The 17,344-nt window shown below is 39.0% G+C and overlaps 1 protein-coding gene across 1 annotated transcript in view; it reads left to right on the top strand.

Annotated features, from left to right (window-relative positions):
* Nucleotides 1–17,344, top strand: part of LOC126471231 (putative ammonium transporter 3) — a 274,322-nt gene that overhangs the window by 175,698 nt on the left and 81,280 nt on the right. Inside the window, exon 8 of the mRNA XM_050099355.1 lies at nt 13,515–13,603. Within this exon, the coding sequence (XP_049955312.1) occupies nt 13,515–13,603 (89 nt within the window). The remainder of the gene's footprint in view (nt 1–13,514; nt 13,604–17,344) is intronic.

The raw sequence follows: 17,344 nt of genomic DNA on the forward strand, positions 1-17,344 counted from the left end.
CCATAGATGTTAAGTCCCATAGTGCTCAGAGCCACATAATGTATGACCTCAGGTGGGTCGTCATTGAAGATCTGGACAGGCTAGAGCAGCATTACCTTGCCAACCTAAGGTACAGCCTGCCAAGGAAGATCCACACACATTACAATGCACATGATGGGGCAATATGATATTGAATGTTACCCAGCAGGATATTTTTATTTCACAGATGTTCAAAGGTGTGCACTTTTGAACAAATTTCCTTATTTTGGTAACTGTTTTGGTTTTATTTCACAGTAAAAATATTTTTTTTGAATTTCATAAGGCATATTCTTTCATCTTTTGCTTCCATTAAATCTAAGTCAACACACATTGTAGTGTAGTGATAGCAAGAAGCAGCACAGAAACAGTACTTAGACTGCATTCAATGACTGACTGGATTAGTGCTGTATACACAGAAGTGACAATAGTCATGGGATATCTCATATTATGTCAGGCTTCCTCTTGCCCAGTGCAGTGCAACACCACTACGTGGCATGGCCTCAACAAATCGTTGGAAGTCCCCTGCAGAAATACTGCGTCATGCTGACTCTGTAGCCGTCCATAATTGCGAAAGTGTTAACGGTCCAGGATTTTGTTCACGAACTGACCTCTCGATATGTTCCATCAATGTTCAATGGGATTCATGTCGAGCGATCTGGGTGACCAGACCGTTTGCTCGAATTGTGAAGAGTATTCTTCAAACAAATCACTAACAACTGTGGCCTAGTTACATGGTGCATTGTCATCCATAAAAGAATCATCGTTGTTTGGAAACATGAAGTCCATGAATGGCTGCAAATGGTCTCCATGTAGCCGTACATAACAATTTTCAGTCAGTGAGCGGTTCTCTTGGATCCAATTAAACACAGCCCACACCATTGCACAGTGCTTGTTGACAACTTGTATCCATGGGTTCGTCGGGTCTGTGCCACATTCGAAACCTAACATCAGCTTTTACGAACTGAAACTGGGACTCATGTGACCAGGTCACGGTTTCCAGTCGCCTAGGATCCAACCTATATGGTCACGAGCCCAGGAGAGGCGCTGCAGGCGATGTCGTGACGTTAGCAAAGACACTCGCGTAAGTCGTCTGCTGCCATAGTCCATTAACACCAAATTTCGCCACAGTGTCCTAACGGATACGTTCGTCATACGTCCCAATTTGATTCGTGTTATTTCTTGAATTGTTTGTTTATTAGCAGTGATAGTTCTACACAAACACGTCTGCTCTTGGTCGTAAAGTGAAAGCCGTCGACCACAGTGTTGTCTGTGGTGAGAAATAATGCCTGAAATTTGACATTCTCGACACGCTCTTGACACTGTCGATCTCCGAACATTGAATTCACTAACTATATCCAAAATGGAATGTCCCATGCGTTTGTCTCCAACTCCCATTCCGCGTTCAGAGACTATTAATTCCCGTCGTGCGGCCATAACCATGTCGGAAATCTTTTCATAAATCACCTGAGTACAATTGACAGCTATGTATTGCTCTTTAATAACTTGTGTAAGCGACACTACCGCCGTCCATACTATGCATATCACTATCTCATGAGGTTTGTCACCTCTGTGTACTTTGTTATATAGAAGTACAAAGTTCAATGATGGATAGGGACTATACCTGCTTTTATGGATGCAGAGGAAATTGACCACATTTTGGGAACAGTTGTTAACTAGTGTTGCCCAGGCTGCTAACCTGGACTGTACTGGAGTTAATGCACTTAGGCCAAAAGCTGTAGCACCTCTGGTACCTTTAGTTTTGCCTACAATCCCTGACGCCACAGTGGTTTCTGATACGCTCGACCTGGCGCGTTCACAATCGCCTCAATATGAATGGCAAACAATAGCTGGGTCACGAACCTCTGTATAGCTGTCCCTTATGCCTTAAAACAGCTCTGAGGTCTCGCCCATCGACGAAATACATTTGAGCCAGCACTATATTCCTTGTGTGTTGAAACTGGGTAACTCTTCCTGAAAGGTGTAGACAAGTGCAGCAGTTCCCAATGTTAGGTAGGTGATAGAGTCCCTTAGAGAAGTAGCAAGCAGTTCGGGAAGGAACACTAGTGTACAGTCTGTATGCTTGCCAGGAGACCTTACCAGAGAAGTGGAGGAGGCTCTGCTGATGGCTATGGACCACCCTGGATGCCACCAGCTGCAGATCGTGAGTCACATTATCACCAATGACTGCAGCTTGGTTTCTGAGGCCATCCTCGGTTCCTACAGGCAACTGGCTTCATTGGTGAAGAAATCCAGCCTCGTGCATTGGGCTGAAGCTGAACTAGCGATTTGCAACAACGTTCCCCGTGCCAGTCTCGTCCTCTTGTTTGCAGCTGAATTATTGTAGTTATAGTATTAGGGAGAAATTTCAACACACCAGCTATAGACTTAAATACTGAAGTGTTTATGGTCTGAAGTAGAGAAACTTCTAAGTGCCTTATCAAAAAGTTACAGCATCCAAAACTGACTCATTAAGGTCACATCTTAAATATCTTTGTTAGAAACAGGCCCTAACTTGTCGATTCAGTTAACACACAGCACGGAGTCAATGATTATAAGATTATTATATCATCACTGACTATGGGTGTCAATAAGAAAATAAATAAAGATAGGAATATATTTATTCTCAGTAAATGTCAAAAAAACAGATTTCAAATTACCTGAGTTTTCGACATCAGTCCTTCATGTCTGGGGTTGAAAATGTTGAGTATATGGGAAAATGGAGTGCAGTGAAACATAGGACACAGTGAAATAAGACTACCCCTTTTTTAAGAGTAAGATTTGACTGGTAGTGCTCCTAGTGGGACAGGTTGGAGCTATTTCACTGCTCTTGATACAGTATCTAAATGGTTGCCATAGCACAGAGCTTCATTATATCAGAGTGTTTGTTTTAGCAGTGGAAAAGTAAATTTTTGATGCATTGTAATGTTTTCACCTGATGCAAGTATCAGTGATATTAGAATATGATGTTATATTCCCCACACTACGTGATCCAAAGTATGTGTTTGCCATGTCATGGACATTAATATGGGAAGTATCAACCCTCCATTTTTATGATGGGGGTGAACTCTGCTGGGGACACTTTCAGTGAGGGGTCTTAATGCCTAAGGAAGAATGGCAGTGATGTTTAACCTAGAATCTGGAGCGAAGCTGACATTGTAACTCATCTCAAAGATGTTTCATTCAGATCAGGGTCGGACCTGGGCAGGCCAGTCCATTACAGGGATGTTATTGTCCACATATCATTACCTCATAGATGCTGATACAACCATAATCTCCAAACTGTTTCTCTGTTGTAAGCAATGCTGTAAAATGTGTTCATATCAATCCACATTTATTGTTTCCTAAGGTCAATAAAGGGCCACTTCCTGACCACAGAAAACACCCCCATACCATAACACCACCTCCTCTATACTTCATTGTTGGCATTACACATAATGGCAGGTTACATTCTCCAGGCATTCGCCAAACCAAGCAGTTTCATTGGATTGCCACAGGTTCCACTATCATTTATCAATTCAGATCACTCCTATTCAGTCATTCACTGTCCAGTGGTGTCACTCTTTACACCGCTTCAGGTATTACTCAGCACTGACTAGAGAAATGTGTGGCTTATGAGGAACTGCTTCGTCATTGTAAACCATTTCTTTGAACTTCCTGTATACAGTCATTGAGATAGCTAGATTGCTGGTCAAGAATACCATCGTAACGACCAGGAGAGTGGTGTGCTGACCCCACGCCCCTCCTATCCAGGTCCTCCTCAGAGGATGGTCCCGGTAGGCCACTCGTGGCCTGAAGACGAGGTGCTTAGACTGCTGGTAACACTTTGGTTTTCACTAGTGATTCCTTCTTCCCAGTTCCCAAATCACTAGGTGTAACAAAACGGTTGGTTGTCAAAATACGCTCGACAAAACCTTATTTTGTCAGCATTCAAATAATGGTTAACAAATGTCAGACATTATTTTTAAAGTACATATGAGGCGACAGGGTGGAAAAGTTTCTAGCCTAACAAATAAAGAATGACAGAATTTTTAATATATCGATTTATTTTTCAATATAATATCCATGTACGCTAATGCACTTGCAGACGTACTCAGATAACTCCTGAAAACCATTCAAATAAAAGGTCTGCGATTTAGAGTCCAACCAAGCGTTCACAGCATCAATCACAGCATCAATCACTGCATCATTACTGTCAAATCATCGTCTTCTGAGGTCTTTTTTTTAGGTTTGGGAAAAGGAAAACGTCTGATGGAGCCAAATCTGCAGAATATGACGTATGGCGTAATAATTCTAACCTGCAGTCACGCAGAGTTTCCATTGTTGTGTGGGCTTTTTGCGCCGGTGCGTTGTCCTGATCCAAAAAAATTCTGCACGCCAACTTTCCGTGCCTTTATTCTTTATCTCTTCTCTCAAATGGCGCAGGAGGGTGCAGTAGTATGATAGTTACCTTTTGCACGTAATCCATCATTATTATCCCTTCTGCATCCCAGAAGACCAGTGCCATCACCTTACTAGCTGATTTTGGCACCCAGAATTTCTTTGGGGTAGGGGATGAAGAATGTTTAGATTGTTGTGACTGTTGTTTTGTCTCAGGATCGAAGTGGTGAACCAACATTTCGTCCATTGTCACATACTTTGCAAGAAAGCCGTCTTCATCCACTTCAAATTGGCGGACGATTTCTTTGCAACACTGCACACGCTCCCATCTCTGATCTGCATTCAAGTCTTTTGGGACCCACCGAGATGAAACTTCCTGCATTCTCAAAATATCCATAACAATGTCATGACCACGCCCATGGGAGATTCCAAATGTGGCTTCAATGTGCTGCTACGTTGTTCGACAATCCTTGAGAATTGTATCGTGAACTGCAGTCACTGTTTCACCAGTGGCAGTAGTGACAGGCCTTCTGCTCCTTGGCGCATCTTCCATACTTGTTCGTCCACATTTTAAGTAGGACACCCAATTTTTCACTGTTGCAAAAGCGGAGCACTGTCCGTAAATGTATTCCGGATGTCCTTCACAATTTCCTTGGGCGTCATTCCCTACAAATGAAGATACTCAATCACAGCATGTTTCTTGATTCTCTCGACATTCGCTTACACTACTGTATACAACGCATTCTAGCGGCAAAAGTAACGAAGCTGGAGCCGGGAAATTTGACTTGCATACCCACAAAAGGTCACCATAAAAGTAGGTGGGGTTTATTGTCCGAGACATTACGGTAACTATCACAGGCTAGAAACTTTTCGACCTCCCCTCGTATTGTGTTATATTTATTTTCATTTGCTGAAAGGGTGTGCATTTGTTCTATGCTTCTGCAGATCTGTATTTGTCGGTAGAAACAGGACGTGGCACAGCAACTACCACCAACCTATGCAAACTAACAGTGGGTAGCACTCATTGAGTAACTGTTGTACAATAACATTCATTTGTTACATTTCGTAAACACTACGGCGAATGAGCATCACACGAACGTCTGTATAATGTGCTGTCACAAAACTCATCTGAAGAGTGTTTTCAGTTAGTGAAAGTAACTGTCTCTCAATTTTTCCATAGTCAACAGTGAATTATAAGTGAACAACGGTGTATGGATGTGGTTTATCTAGAATATTGTGCGTTTTGAGGTGTACAATTAGAGTGAAAAAAATGATCGATATTTTGCATCTCACAAATGAATCAAAGTCAAAAAAGAAAATGAGTAAATCCAAAAAATGTAGTACCTACACTGAAATATCACAAGGATAGAGTGAGTCAACTCAAATATTTATATTAAAATTCGCAGTAACTGTAGTGACGGAAAGATATAGACCTAGCTAGAATTTCTGCTGGCATGTAGCGCTTTGATGTAAATGGTGGTAGTCTCCTGGTCAGTGTCTCCAAAGTCGGAAATTAGATTGAAAGAAAGGAGGATGATGATTCCTTAAATTCAAGAGTTTCTTCAATCCATGGCAACCTGAAATTATAGTTTCAAGAATGACGTACGTGGCGAAAAGAGAATGTTTTGTTTCGACTGGCTGTCATTATATTCATAGTTGATTTATTGTAAAGCAGTGAAACGAGTGTTTTATAAGTTGTGTGTGCTTGTCCAACCACATATGATGCATCATGGTACACCCAGAAGCCGTTCATTCACCAATTTTATAATTTTTTTTTAAATCTTCAGAATGCATACGAATTCTGAATGGCATATAGATGCAGTCGAAAAGTCAGCTAATTTTCTTAATGTTATGACAAACGAACCTACAAAAGTAGTAGCTCTCGTCAAAGAGAATTTGCGAAATTCGTACATTTGGAAAGTACCCGTAAGAAGCCACATATCTTCTCATAGAACCCAAAATGATTCAGATTCTGAAAGAGACTGTATAGTTTTACGTTATGCATTGTCCGACAAGTTGTGTGGGAATGAAAATACAATGTGGTATCCACAGGAACCGACTGGAAAAATTATGTTGAAGCTTATGGTAGACTCAAAAGTGCAAAATGAAGGAAGTTATCCACACAAAATTTTTAATGCTCATAAAAGAGTTAATCGATGAAACAGGGTTACAATGGGACCAACTAAAAATACTCTATACGACAAAAAAAGAAAAATGATGCACTATGAAGAAATTATCTGAATGGAACAGAAATCGGTAGATGTGATGTACATATAAAGACAAAAAAATGATTAAAGTTGCAGCAAAATTGGATGATTTATTCAAGAAAAGGGCTTCACAAATTGAGTAAGACAATGATGCATTGGTCCTCCTTTGACCCTTATGCAAGCAGTTATTCAGCTTGGCACTGATTGACAGTCTTAGATTTGCTCCTGAGGGTTATCATGCCAAATTCTGTCCAACTGGCACGTTGGATCGTCAAAGTCCTGAGCTGGTTGGAGGGCGCTGCCCGTAATGCTCCAAGTGTTCTCAGTTGGGGAGAGATCTGGTGACCATACTGGCGAAGGTAGGGTTTGAGTTTGGGAAGCGTGAGGACAAGCAGTAGAAGCTATTCCTGTGTACTGGTGGGCATTACTTTCCTGAGATGTAAGCCCAAGATGGCTTGCCATGAAGGGCAATGACATGGGGCAAAGAATATCATTGATGCACCACTGTGCTGTAAGGGTGTCTTGGATGAAAACCAAAGCTGTTGTGCTATGAAATGAAATGGCGCTTCAGACCATCACTCCTGGTTGTTAAGCTGTATGGCAGGTGATAATGAGGTTGGTATCCCACTCGTGTCCAGGATGTCTCCACACATCTTCAGAGGTCATCGTTGGGGGCCTGGAATCTCCTTGACTGGAGTAGAATTGTCTTCAGTGATGTATCATGCTTTGAACTGAGCCCCAGCAACTTGCTGATTTCTGTCCCATTTGGATAATTCTTTCAAGCTGTGTGTGTGTGTGTGTGTGTGTGTGTGTGTGTGTGTGTGTGTGTGTGTCTCTGTGTGTGTGTGTGTGTGTGTGTGTGTGTGTGTGTGTGTGTGTGTGATTTGTCCCTTAACATACATAATCTAAATCATTTAATTCAGGTACAGGAGGCATGTCAAATTTTGGTAAAATTTCACCACAAACAAAGAACATCTAATGTAAACAAACAGCATAATAATAATAGTAATAATACAGTTTTGTTATATATACATACTTGATTACCCCTTGCTCAAGTTATAATTTCATCCTTTGTGAATTCTTCTATTGACTAGTAGCATTTTTCCTACAGAATCTGCTGTAACCTCGTTTTTAAAATTTCTGTCTCCATGTTAAATATTTTTTTGCCCATTAATTTGTAATATATTGTCGTCCCAATATACTGAGGAGTCTGTGCATATAATTTCAAATACTGTGTGGTAGCATAAAATTATTTTTATTTCTTTTGTTATATGTATGGTTAAAGTTATTCACATCAAATAATTTTTGTCTGCTGTGTAGGAAAATTATAATTTCATAAATGTATATAGAGGAACAGTTAGGATTTAGAAGTTTCCAAAATAATGGGTGACAAGACTCAGTTTACTGTGCAGTACACATGTATCCCACAGTTTTCTTTTGCAGTTTCAGTTTCGTGATACATTACTTGAACTTCCCCAGAAAATTATCCTGTATCTAATTACAGATTCAAAATAACTATGATAAAGAATTTGTTATGTACTCAAGTCAGTGGAATTCGCTAGTGTATGCAATGCAACTGCAAAACTGCTTAGTCTATTTGATAGGAAGTCAATATGTGTATTCCAGCTTAAGTTCTTCTTCACATATAGTCCCAGGAATTTGAGCATGTCAACTACTTTCATAGGTTGATTGTTGTGTTGACTTTTAAATTCCACACTTTTTGAATGTTTGGTTTTGAAATGTACCATATGGATTTTTGCAATGTTCAGTTTCAATCCATTTAGCAGGAACCAGTTATCTAAGGTACCCAGTGTGCTTACAGTGGAGCTCAGAATTCATTCTGCATCATCATTTTCAATTAAAACAGGAGTATCATCTGCAAACATAACAGATGGGTAATTTATATTTATGAGTAAGTCCTTTACGCAGAATAGGAACAGGATTGGCCCCAAAATGGAGCCTTGGGATACTGTACTCCATTTAGAATAATAATTAACTGCATCTAAGGTGATAGTTGCCCTTTGTTATCAGTTGTGTAAGTATGATGTTAGGCAATTAAGAGCATTGTCCTTAATTTGATATTTGTACAATTTGTAGTTAAGTCATGGTTCATGGAGTCAAATGCTTTTTGTGAGATCGCAGAAGATACCTGCAATTTTACTCCTCTGATCCAATGATTGGCCTATCTTTTCAGCAAAGTTGTTCACTGTATCCCGAGTGTTTTTTTCCTGGTCAACATCCGAATTGGTTACTTGTAATAATATCCTTTTTTATGATAAAGTTAAAGATGTGGTTTGCAGCTGCTTTCTCTAACACTTCTGACAGGACTGGAAGAATAAAAATAGCCCGATAGTTTTCCATGTCTTCCCTCTGCCCTTTCTTGAACAGACGTCTGACTTTGGCATACTTCAGAACTTCGGTAAGGCATCCCTATTCAAAAGATTGGTTGAATAGTTTAATTGGGGGAGGTGCTATTATGCCATGCACTGTTTTAATCACTTTAGTGGGTCTCTGCAATTGTGAATGCATGAGAGTTTTTTATGTTCAGTGGGAGAAAACATAACTGATTACATTTAACATAGTTCACAGCACTTTATGGCCTCGATGTAGGAAACTAGGAGATGAAACTGTGACCATTAATCAGAAAACCCATCCTCCAACTTGAGATGAGCAGAAAATTTCGGGGATTGACAGGTTTAGTAACTTTGTGGGAAAAGATTCAAGACTGAAGATTCCGTTTCTTTTCTTGATAATAATAATATTGGTAATGGATTCTAGCGTAAATATTGGAAAAAGATAAGGTATTTACAGTTACTTGTTTGGTTATGTTCCTCTGTTTCAGACTTATTCTTTATTCCTTAACTTCTGAAAGGTCATCCATACAGTTTGTCTAGTCACCTAATGAACAAAATGCAATCATGTGGAACATCGGGCCACCTTTGTGATTAGTTGAAAAGATTTTATAACAGATAGAACACAGTATATCATTCTAATTGGAGAGAAATCGTCAGACATAGAAGTAATTTTGGCATATGTCAAGGAAGTATAATGGTATAATTACTATTCACAATATACTGAGTGATTAAAGATAAACTTTCAAATCGCTGTAGAAATAACATCACTTGTCAGAATGACATCAAATTGCAACGGAATATTATCGGAGAAGGGAGAAAACATTTGGCAGAAGAAAAATATATAGTTACAAAATGTAGCAATAGATGGCACTGTAAGCATCATAATCTAATAGTGGTCGACTACAAATGACAAATGAATCATATAACAATGCCTAAGGTGTACGTTTGACAGTAAACAAACTGTACTGTACTACTCAGTGTCCATGGGTGTATGGGTGTGATACTGTTAGTTACATAAGCTCATCCACCACGATGAGGTCATATCACATTGGATGGGAAAAGTCGATTTTTAATTGTCCTGAGGCCAAAACCCGGATGAAAAGCATCAATCAAAATCAAATCGGATTATTAATTTCCGTGTGACTGGCGGAAAACATGTTCAATATGCTGTCCACTGTTTTCTGCAAAAAGTTGAAATCGAGAAACAGCATGTTCCACAACTGATCAAAGTGTTTCCGGGGTCACGTTCAGAATGTGTTGCGTAATGCATATCTTCACTGCAGCTAAGTATGCAATAATGTCACCGAAAACAACATCTTCCAGATAGCACCAAGGCCAGTAGTCACACAGATTAAGATCAGGTGATCGGGTCGGCCAGGCTATAGGGAAATGGTGGCTGATAATTCTAGCATTTTCGAAATGCCGCTTCAGTGGCTGCTTAACTAGATTTGCAATGTGCAGAGTTGTGCCACCTTGCTTAAAAATGATCCCATCCACACATCCACGCTGTTGGAGCGCTGGAATGACGTGGTTGCGCAAAAGACTCTCGTAGCACTTAGCAGTGACAGTACGAATAACAGGACCGGTAGCAGATCTCTCTCCGAAAAAATATGGCACTATGATAAGTGATGCCATAAATCCGCACCACACAGTGACATTTTCAGGGTGGAGTGCTACTGGCTGATTTGAGTGTGGATTTTCCATTGCCCATATTCGACATTTCTGTGTATTGACACATCCTGTCAGATGGAAGTGGGCTTCGTCTGTCCACAAAATCTTCTGCGAGCAATCGTTGCCCACTTCCATTCAAGCAAGAAATTCTAAAGCGAAGGTCTCTGTTGCTGGCAGTTCAACAGGATGCTACTCATGCACAGGGGTAATTTTCAATGGACGACAAAGAAGGACCTTTTGTAGATTTTACACACTGTGCTCATAGATATGTCAAATGTTTGGGCAATTCTCCATGCACCACACATTTGCACACCCCCACTCGTCTCCTCCTGCATTGTTGTGGCCACTGCTTCCACTGACGTCGAATAAATTCGTTTCCTCCCATCAGGTTGCACACCAAAACAACCTGTCTTTTCGAATTTCCCAGTCAGTTTTTCCAGACTCACAGCAGTCATCAGACCAACGTCTTTTTTCAAATCCTCCAGTGTCTGGAACTTCTGCAGAGCGGTGTGTGCACAGTCAACACAACATTCTTTAATATGGCTTTACAAGCAGAAAACGATCATGCATTGAGATTGTCATGGGGAACGTCACAGATGCGAAAGGAGGAAAAGCCATGTTTATACCAACTTCATTGGGTTGTGGGCATGAAAGGTGTTTTCATTTACATATTCTGACACATACAGTACCATCTATTGATCAATTTTCACGCTATTTTTTCCTTCTGCCGTACATTTTCACCCTTCTCCGATAATATTCTGTTGCAATTTGATGTCATTCTGACCAGTGGTGTTATTTCTACAGTGTTTTGCAAGTTTAATTATAATCACCCTGTATATAAATGACCTAGTGGATAAAGTCAGAGGTTCTGGTAGGCTTTTTGCAGATGATGCTGTTACATACAGAAGAGTCCCAACAATAGAAAATTGTAGCCAACTGTATGTTTAACTTGGAATCAAGATTACAGTTAGGGGAACTAATTTCCTTTTGTTTCACTGAACCACCATCTCCCATTCATGGATAAAGTTCAAAAATTCTGTTTAACACACCTTGGACAGGTATGTGCTGAGCAAAGGTGTGGGAGATGGGAAGTGCACCCAGGTTAGACCATGTTAGAAATATGCTCCAAAAGCAAAGAGAAGTTGGCCACAGATTTCAACATAACCAAAACATTGTGGACAAACATAAAATGGAAAAAAATAGTGCAAGGAGAGGCATATGTGAACCTTTCAATAATTTGAAAATAAAATTCTATCTACCAATCTATAGAAAATTCTAAGCAATTTTGGTCTTTTTTATTGATTTGTTATTCATATAACACTCAGTGACACTCAGTGATCATAATGTCAACTGAAATGGTGCATTACAGGGATAGGTCATAATACAGAATTCCTTCTCTCAACACAGTTTCACTTAGGAAAGCAGTGATGTGGTTCTTCCTGTCAATCATCACACAAGTGCTAAAATGACGAATAACAAAATAAGTGACCATGGAATAGGAAGTCAACTGAGGTCATTTAACAGAGGAATGATGACAGTATCTCATGAAGTACCTTAATGATTCTGCACACAGTATGGGGCAGAACTCGTTTCTCTTTAACAGCACTACATGACAGGTTGCTGGAACAACAAAGCGTTGTAAGTGATGGGAAAAATTTATGGTGAATCTCATTTTGAAAAAGGTTTGCCATACAGATGCTCACAATTATAGCCCTATATCACTGACCACAGTCTGTTGTAGAATTTTGAAAGATTTCTTATGCTCCTGTATTATAAATTCTGAAGACAAAAAATATCCTCTAGGAATGAAAATAGTTTCCACAGACAGTGATATTTTCAAACCCAGCTCTGTCTGTTCATTCACAAGGCCCAGAAAGCAATAGATGATGTCACCAAGAGTGATTCTTTGTTCCTTAATTCTTGAAGACATTCCATATGGGTACACAATGCCACCTAATGAACAAAATAAGATATAGTATACCAAATGAGATAACAGTTTGGGTCTTAACAAATGTTCCAGATCACTAAGTGCAGAACGTAATAGAGCAATGAGACCAAATTTATATTTGGAAGAAGGCAGAATGAAATTCTCGTTTGTCCATCTTGATTTAAGGTTTACCCTAATCCATTCAGGCTAGTACCTACCCCTTCAGTGAAATCAAGATTTTATCATATTCTGATTTATTTTGTTATCCCATATGAGGCCTTTTGAAGCCTTGAAGTCATTCACAGAAGCAAACTTCTTTTCATCCCCACCAGTATGCAGCAGACCTCTCCTTAGAATCTTTCTTACTGTGACTGACAACTTTTCTTTAGGATCCACTCATCCCAAACTTCTTTATAAAATTTGTTCTCCTGGGTAATTTTTGTTACCAACTGAAAATTATGCTCATTATATTTAGCTAAATATTTCTTATAGTAGCCATCCATTTCAGTTAACATGTTTTCCTCCTTAGTGTCAGAGCTCATTCCTCTGTTTAGTGCCATGGTCACAGGTTCCGATCCTGCCTTGGGCATGGATGTGTGTGATGTCCTTAGGCTAGTTAAGTTTAAGTAGTTCTAAGTCTAGGGGACTGGTGACCTCAGATGTTGAGTCCCATAGTGCTCGAAGGCTAAGCCTCTGTTTAGGACATATGACCTCTATGTAAAACCTTGTAGAAGTTCCAATTTTATCTCTCTGGATGATCTGATACTGATTTGTCATGGTCAGTTCATCCCAGTCTTCTATGGATAGTCCAACCAAGCCCACACCATACCCCACAAGCACTGGCAACCTCATGCCTGCACATCCAAGTAAAAGCTGAGCTGAACTGTCTGTTTTACTCCACAGTCTTCCTCTATAAACAGCCATTCAGTAATTTAATTTTTCTCTTATGCTTTATCACAGGAGGTGGCTGGTACATGTTGGGTGTGCAGCTTTTGTCAGTGGTCTGCTTGGTAACATGGGGCATAACAACAAATTTCCTGCTTCTCTTTGTAAGTACAAGACCAATTTGACTCAGCATGGTGCATAAATATAAATGAGTGATCTTCTGCAGTAAAAACTGCAGTGTTCATTTTACACAGTAAACAAGTCTAGAAAATCTAAAACTAAAATACATTAGAAGATATTCGTTTAGCTATATTAAACAATACTATACGCTGGATGATCACAGGAAAAAGCACAACATAAAACCACACAATGAAAGAGCATATTCTCAGAAATTAGCTTTGACTACAAGCAGTGTACCAAAGCCAGGACAGAATGATGATAGTAATTATTTTTTGTATGAATACGAAAATTCTCTCACGAAAATATAAGATTATGAGATACAATCATTGACCAGTGCTTGCCATCAGGACAAATGTCAGTATTGCTTATAGGTGTTCTCTTTCATGTAACCACCCTTCCCCTTTTCCATCTTTCTCACCCCTTGTCACAACAAACGAATCGATCTCTCCCTATGGTCTGAGTGACTTGTGTTTCCTCTTTAACCTTCCTCAATCTCACCTTCTCTCCTCCCTGAGGAAGGAACTATTGGTTCCAAAACCTATCGCAGCACTGCCATTTCCACATTTCCCCTTAATGTAAGCATTGACCAGAACTAGGTTTTTTATGTTAATTATCATGCTTACTTTCAGCCTATGTCATTAGTGAAGTTGGAAAGCATGAGATTCATAGTTATTTTTTAATGGCACTAGGAGTCTGACCCTGTTGCAGGAAGTTTCAGATATGATAGCGGCACCTTTGCTCCGTCCCTCAGTTTGAGGTAACGTTTGTAGTGATTACACTGCCAGTCAGTTCTCTCTAGCAACCATTTCTGTCAAACTAATTTCTATTTATGTGTCCTAACCAGCCTGAAAAATGAATCTGTCATTTTTCTAAAGGTTGTATTCATACATGACATTAAAAATCATTTATGGAAGTATACACTCTAGAGCCAAATCTATCAAATTGCAACCAGCACGGAACTTGGTGCACCATTTTTCAATGGTGATTTTCAAGAGACATGCTGCCCCATACACATTCTTCATTCTCCAGTGGATGTTCATCGGTGTTCATTCTTTGGCAGCCAAGAAAAGAATAACAGCACATTGACTTTGTTTGAATGCATTAGGTAATGGCACCATAGTTCATATTTCCACATTTACCACATGTGCATTGGAAAGAAACAAATGCTACACTAATCCCTGCCCTACACGTTAATGCGCATATACCCACATTGTAATCATGTTATATTGTGTGCAGAGAGACCCAGAAACTTTCTGATTGTCCATTATATGATTCCTGATAAGGGGTATCAGCCTATTCAATAGTTGGGGCAACAGGCTGTATAACTGACTTATCTGGCCTTCTAAAATTAACCAATATGGATTTTTTATGTAGGTATTATGGACAGCTGAAAGCAAGGTTAAACTACAGGCAATATATTTTTGAAAGATGTTCAACTCTACTGTACAGTTTAATGATCATGACATAATCTTGAATAAAATATTCTGAAGATAAAGTAGTCCCCATTTCAATCTCAAAGCAGGGACTAATGAAAAGAATGTTGTCATTAGAAAGAACAAATCTAACATTCTGTGGGTTAGACCTTTCATGTCTGTTAATGAAGTAGCTACATTAAAGAATTTGAAAACAGAAATGGGTTGGCTGAAATGAGATGTAATAAGAATTGTAGAACTGTGGTGGCAGGAAGAAAATGCTGCTGACCCAGTGAGTACAGGTTTACCATCAAAAAATTAAACAGGTGTAATACTGGAGTGGAACTAATAGGGCATAAGCACTAAGAATGTAAGTGAACCACTATTAACAGCAATATAGTAGTCACCCATAACAGGGAAAAGAACCTCTGGAGAGGAGAGATTCCAGCTGTTTGAAAATAAAGATCTCAGATGGAAAGCTAATATGAAACATACACAGAAAAGCTGAAAGGTGGAAGGAATACACAGTGTCCATACAATGAAAATAAACTTGAAGGCAATATTATAGAAATGTAAAAGGAAGTAAATAAAGATAAGATGGGGTTTATGATACTATGAGAGGAATTTAACAGAAATCTAAAAGACCTAAGTCTAAACAAGTTCCTGGAGTAGATGACATTCTCTCAGGATTATTGAAATTCTCCAGAGAACCAACCATGACAAAGCTATTACACCTTGTATGCACCGAATAGAATGGATTAACGAGAATTGTTCATGTTGTAACTTCAGTAGTATCAGGAAGAATAACTGGAAGGAAACTGAAATCATTTATTTCAAAATGATAATTCCTGATGATGAAACTGTCACTACATGTTCATCACCATTTGAAGCCACTATGACACATTTAAAGGCAACAATGCAGCTGAACATCATAATGGTTCATTTGTAACACAGGCAAAAACAACTTCACCCAACCTAATGCTGGTGTAACTCTTTCCTGATTGTTACACATAAATGACACAATAATCTGGATGAAAAGACACTTGCTGTAGTTATTTTTAATATTTTGTCACAAGTTATGTGAGAATAATGTATAATTTGTGTGTCTGGATGAAAATAAATGTGACATGTGCGTTTATGGCTTTTACCCAAGGTATTCTATTTTTGTCTGAATGTCTAAGTTAACTTATCCAGAATCCCAACAACACAGATGGCCTATAGCCTCATCTGTTCTGGGTGAACATGGTTCCACAATCATCCCAAATTCAAAAAAATAAAGTGCTGGCTCATTTCAGTATTACTGAGCCATCAGTTTGGTAAGTCATTTTCGCAAAATACTAACTCAGAATACTTCAGGAAGAATGGGATGACTACTAGAAGATGAGATGAGGAATATCTGTTTTGATTCAAGAAAAATGTAGGAATATCTGAATGAATATGGACCTTATGATGCATCATAGAGGATGAATCGGGAAAAAGGCAAACCTACATTTATAGCTTGTGTAAATTTAGAGATATCTTTTGAAATTGTTGGTTTGAACACACTCTTTAAAATTCTCACTGTAGCAGAGATCTAAATACAGGGAGCAAAGGTTATTTATAACTTATACAGAAACTAACAGCAGAAACAAGAGTGAAAGAAAATGACAGGCAAGGAGGAGTTAAGACAAGGTTGTAGCCTTCCTGTTATTCAATCTGTACATTGAGCGAATAGTAACAAAAACGAAGGAGAAACCTGGCAAGGGCATTAAAACTCAGGCAGAAGAAATAAAAACTATGAGGTTTTTATCAGAGACAGCAAAGGACTTGGAAGATCAGTTGTGCATAATTAATAATGAATTGAAACGAGTTGTAAAATGAAAATCAACAAAAGGCAAGAACAATAGAATATAGCCAAATAAATCAGTTGAGGGTATTAGAGTAGGAAATCAGACACTACAATTGGTAGATGATATTTACGACTTGGAAAGCAAAAAAACTAATGATGGCGCAGGTAGAGAGAACGTAAAATGCAAGCTGGCAACAGCAAGAAAAGTGTATCAGAAAAGAGAAAGTTATTGACATTAAATATAAATTTAAGTTTTAAGAGGTCTTTTACTGAAGGTGCTTGTATGGTATGTCATCTTGTATAGAAGTGAAACATGATGATACATCATTCAGACAATACAGAGATGTTGAGTCACAGACAGGCACAACAAAAAGACTGCTATAAATCTAAGCTTTCGGCCAAAAGTAGGAAACACACACACATTCACACAAGCAAAACTCACACTCACATGACCAGTGTCTCTGGACATTGTTATCCCATCCTGG

This window comes from Schistocerca serialis, chromosome 3 (assembly GCF_023864345.2).
Source record: "Schistocerca serialis cubense isolate TAMUIC-IGC-003099 chromosome 3, iqSchSeri2.2, whole genome shotgun sequence".
Lineage (NCBI taxonomy): Eukaryota > Metazoa > Arthropoda > Insecta > Orthoptera > Acrididae > Schistocerca > Schistocerca serialis.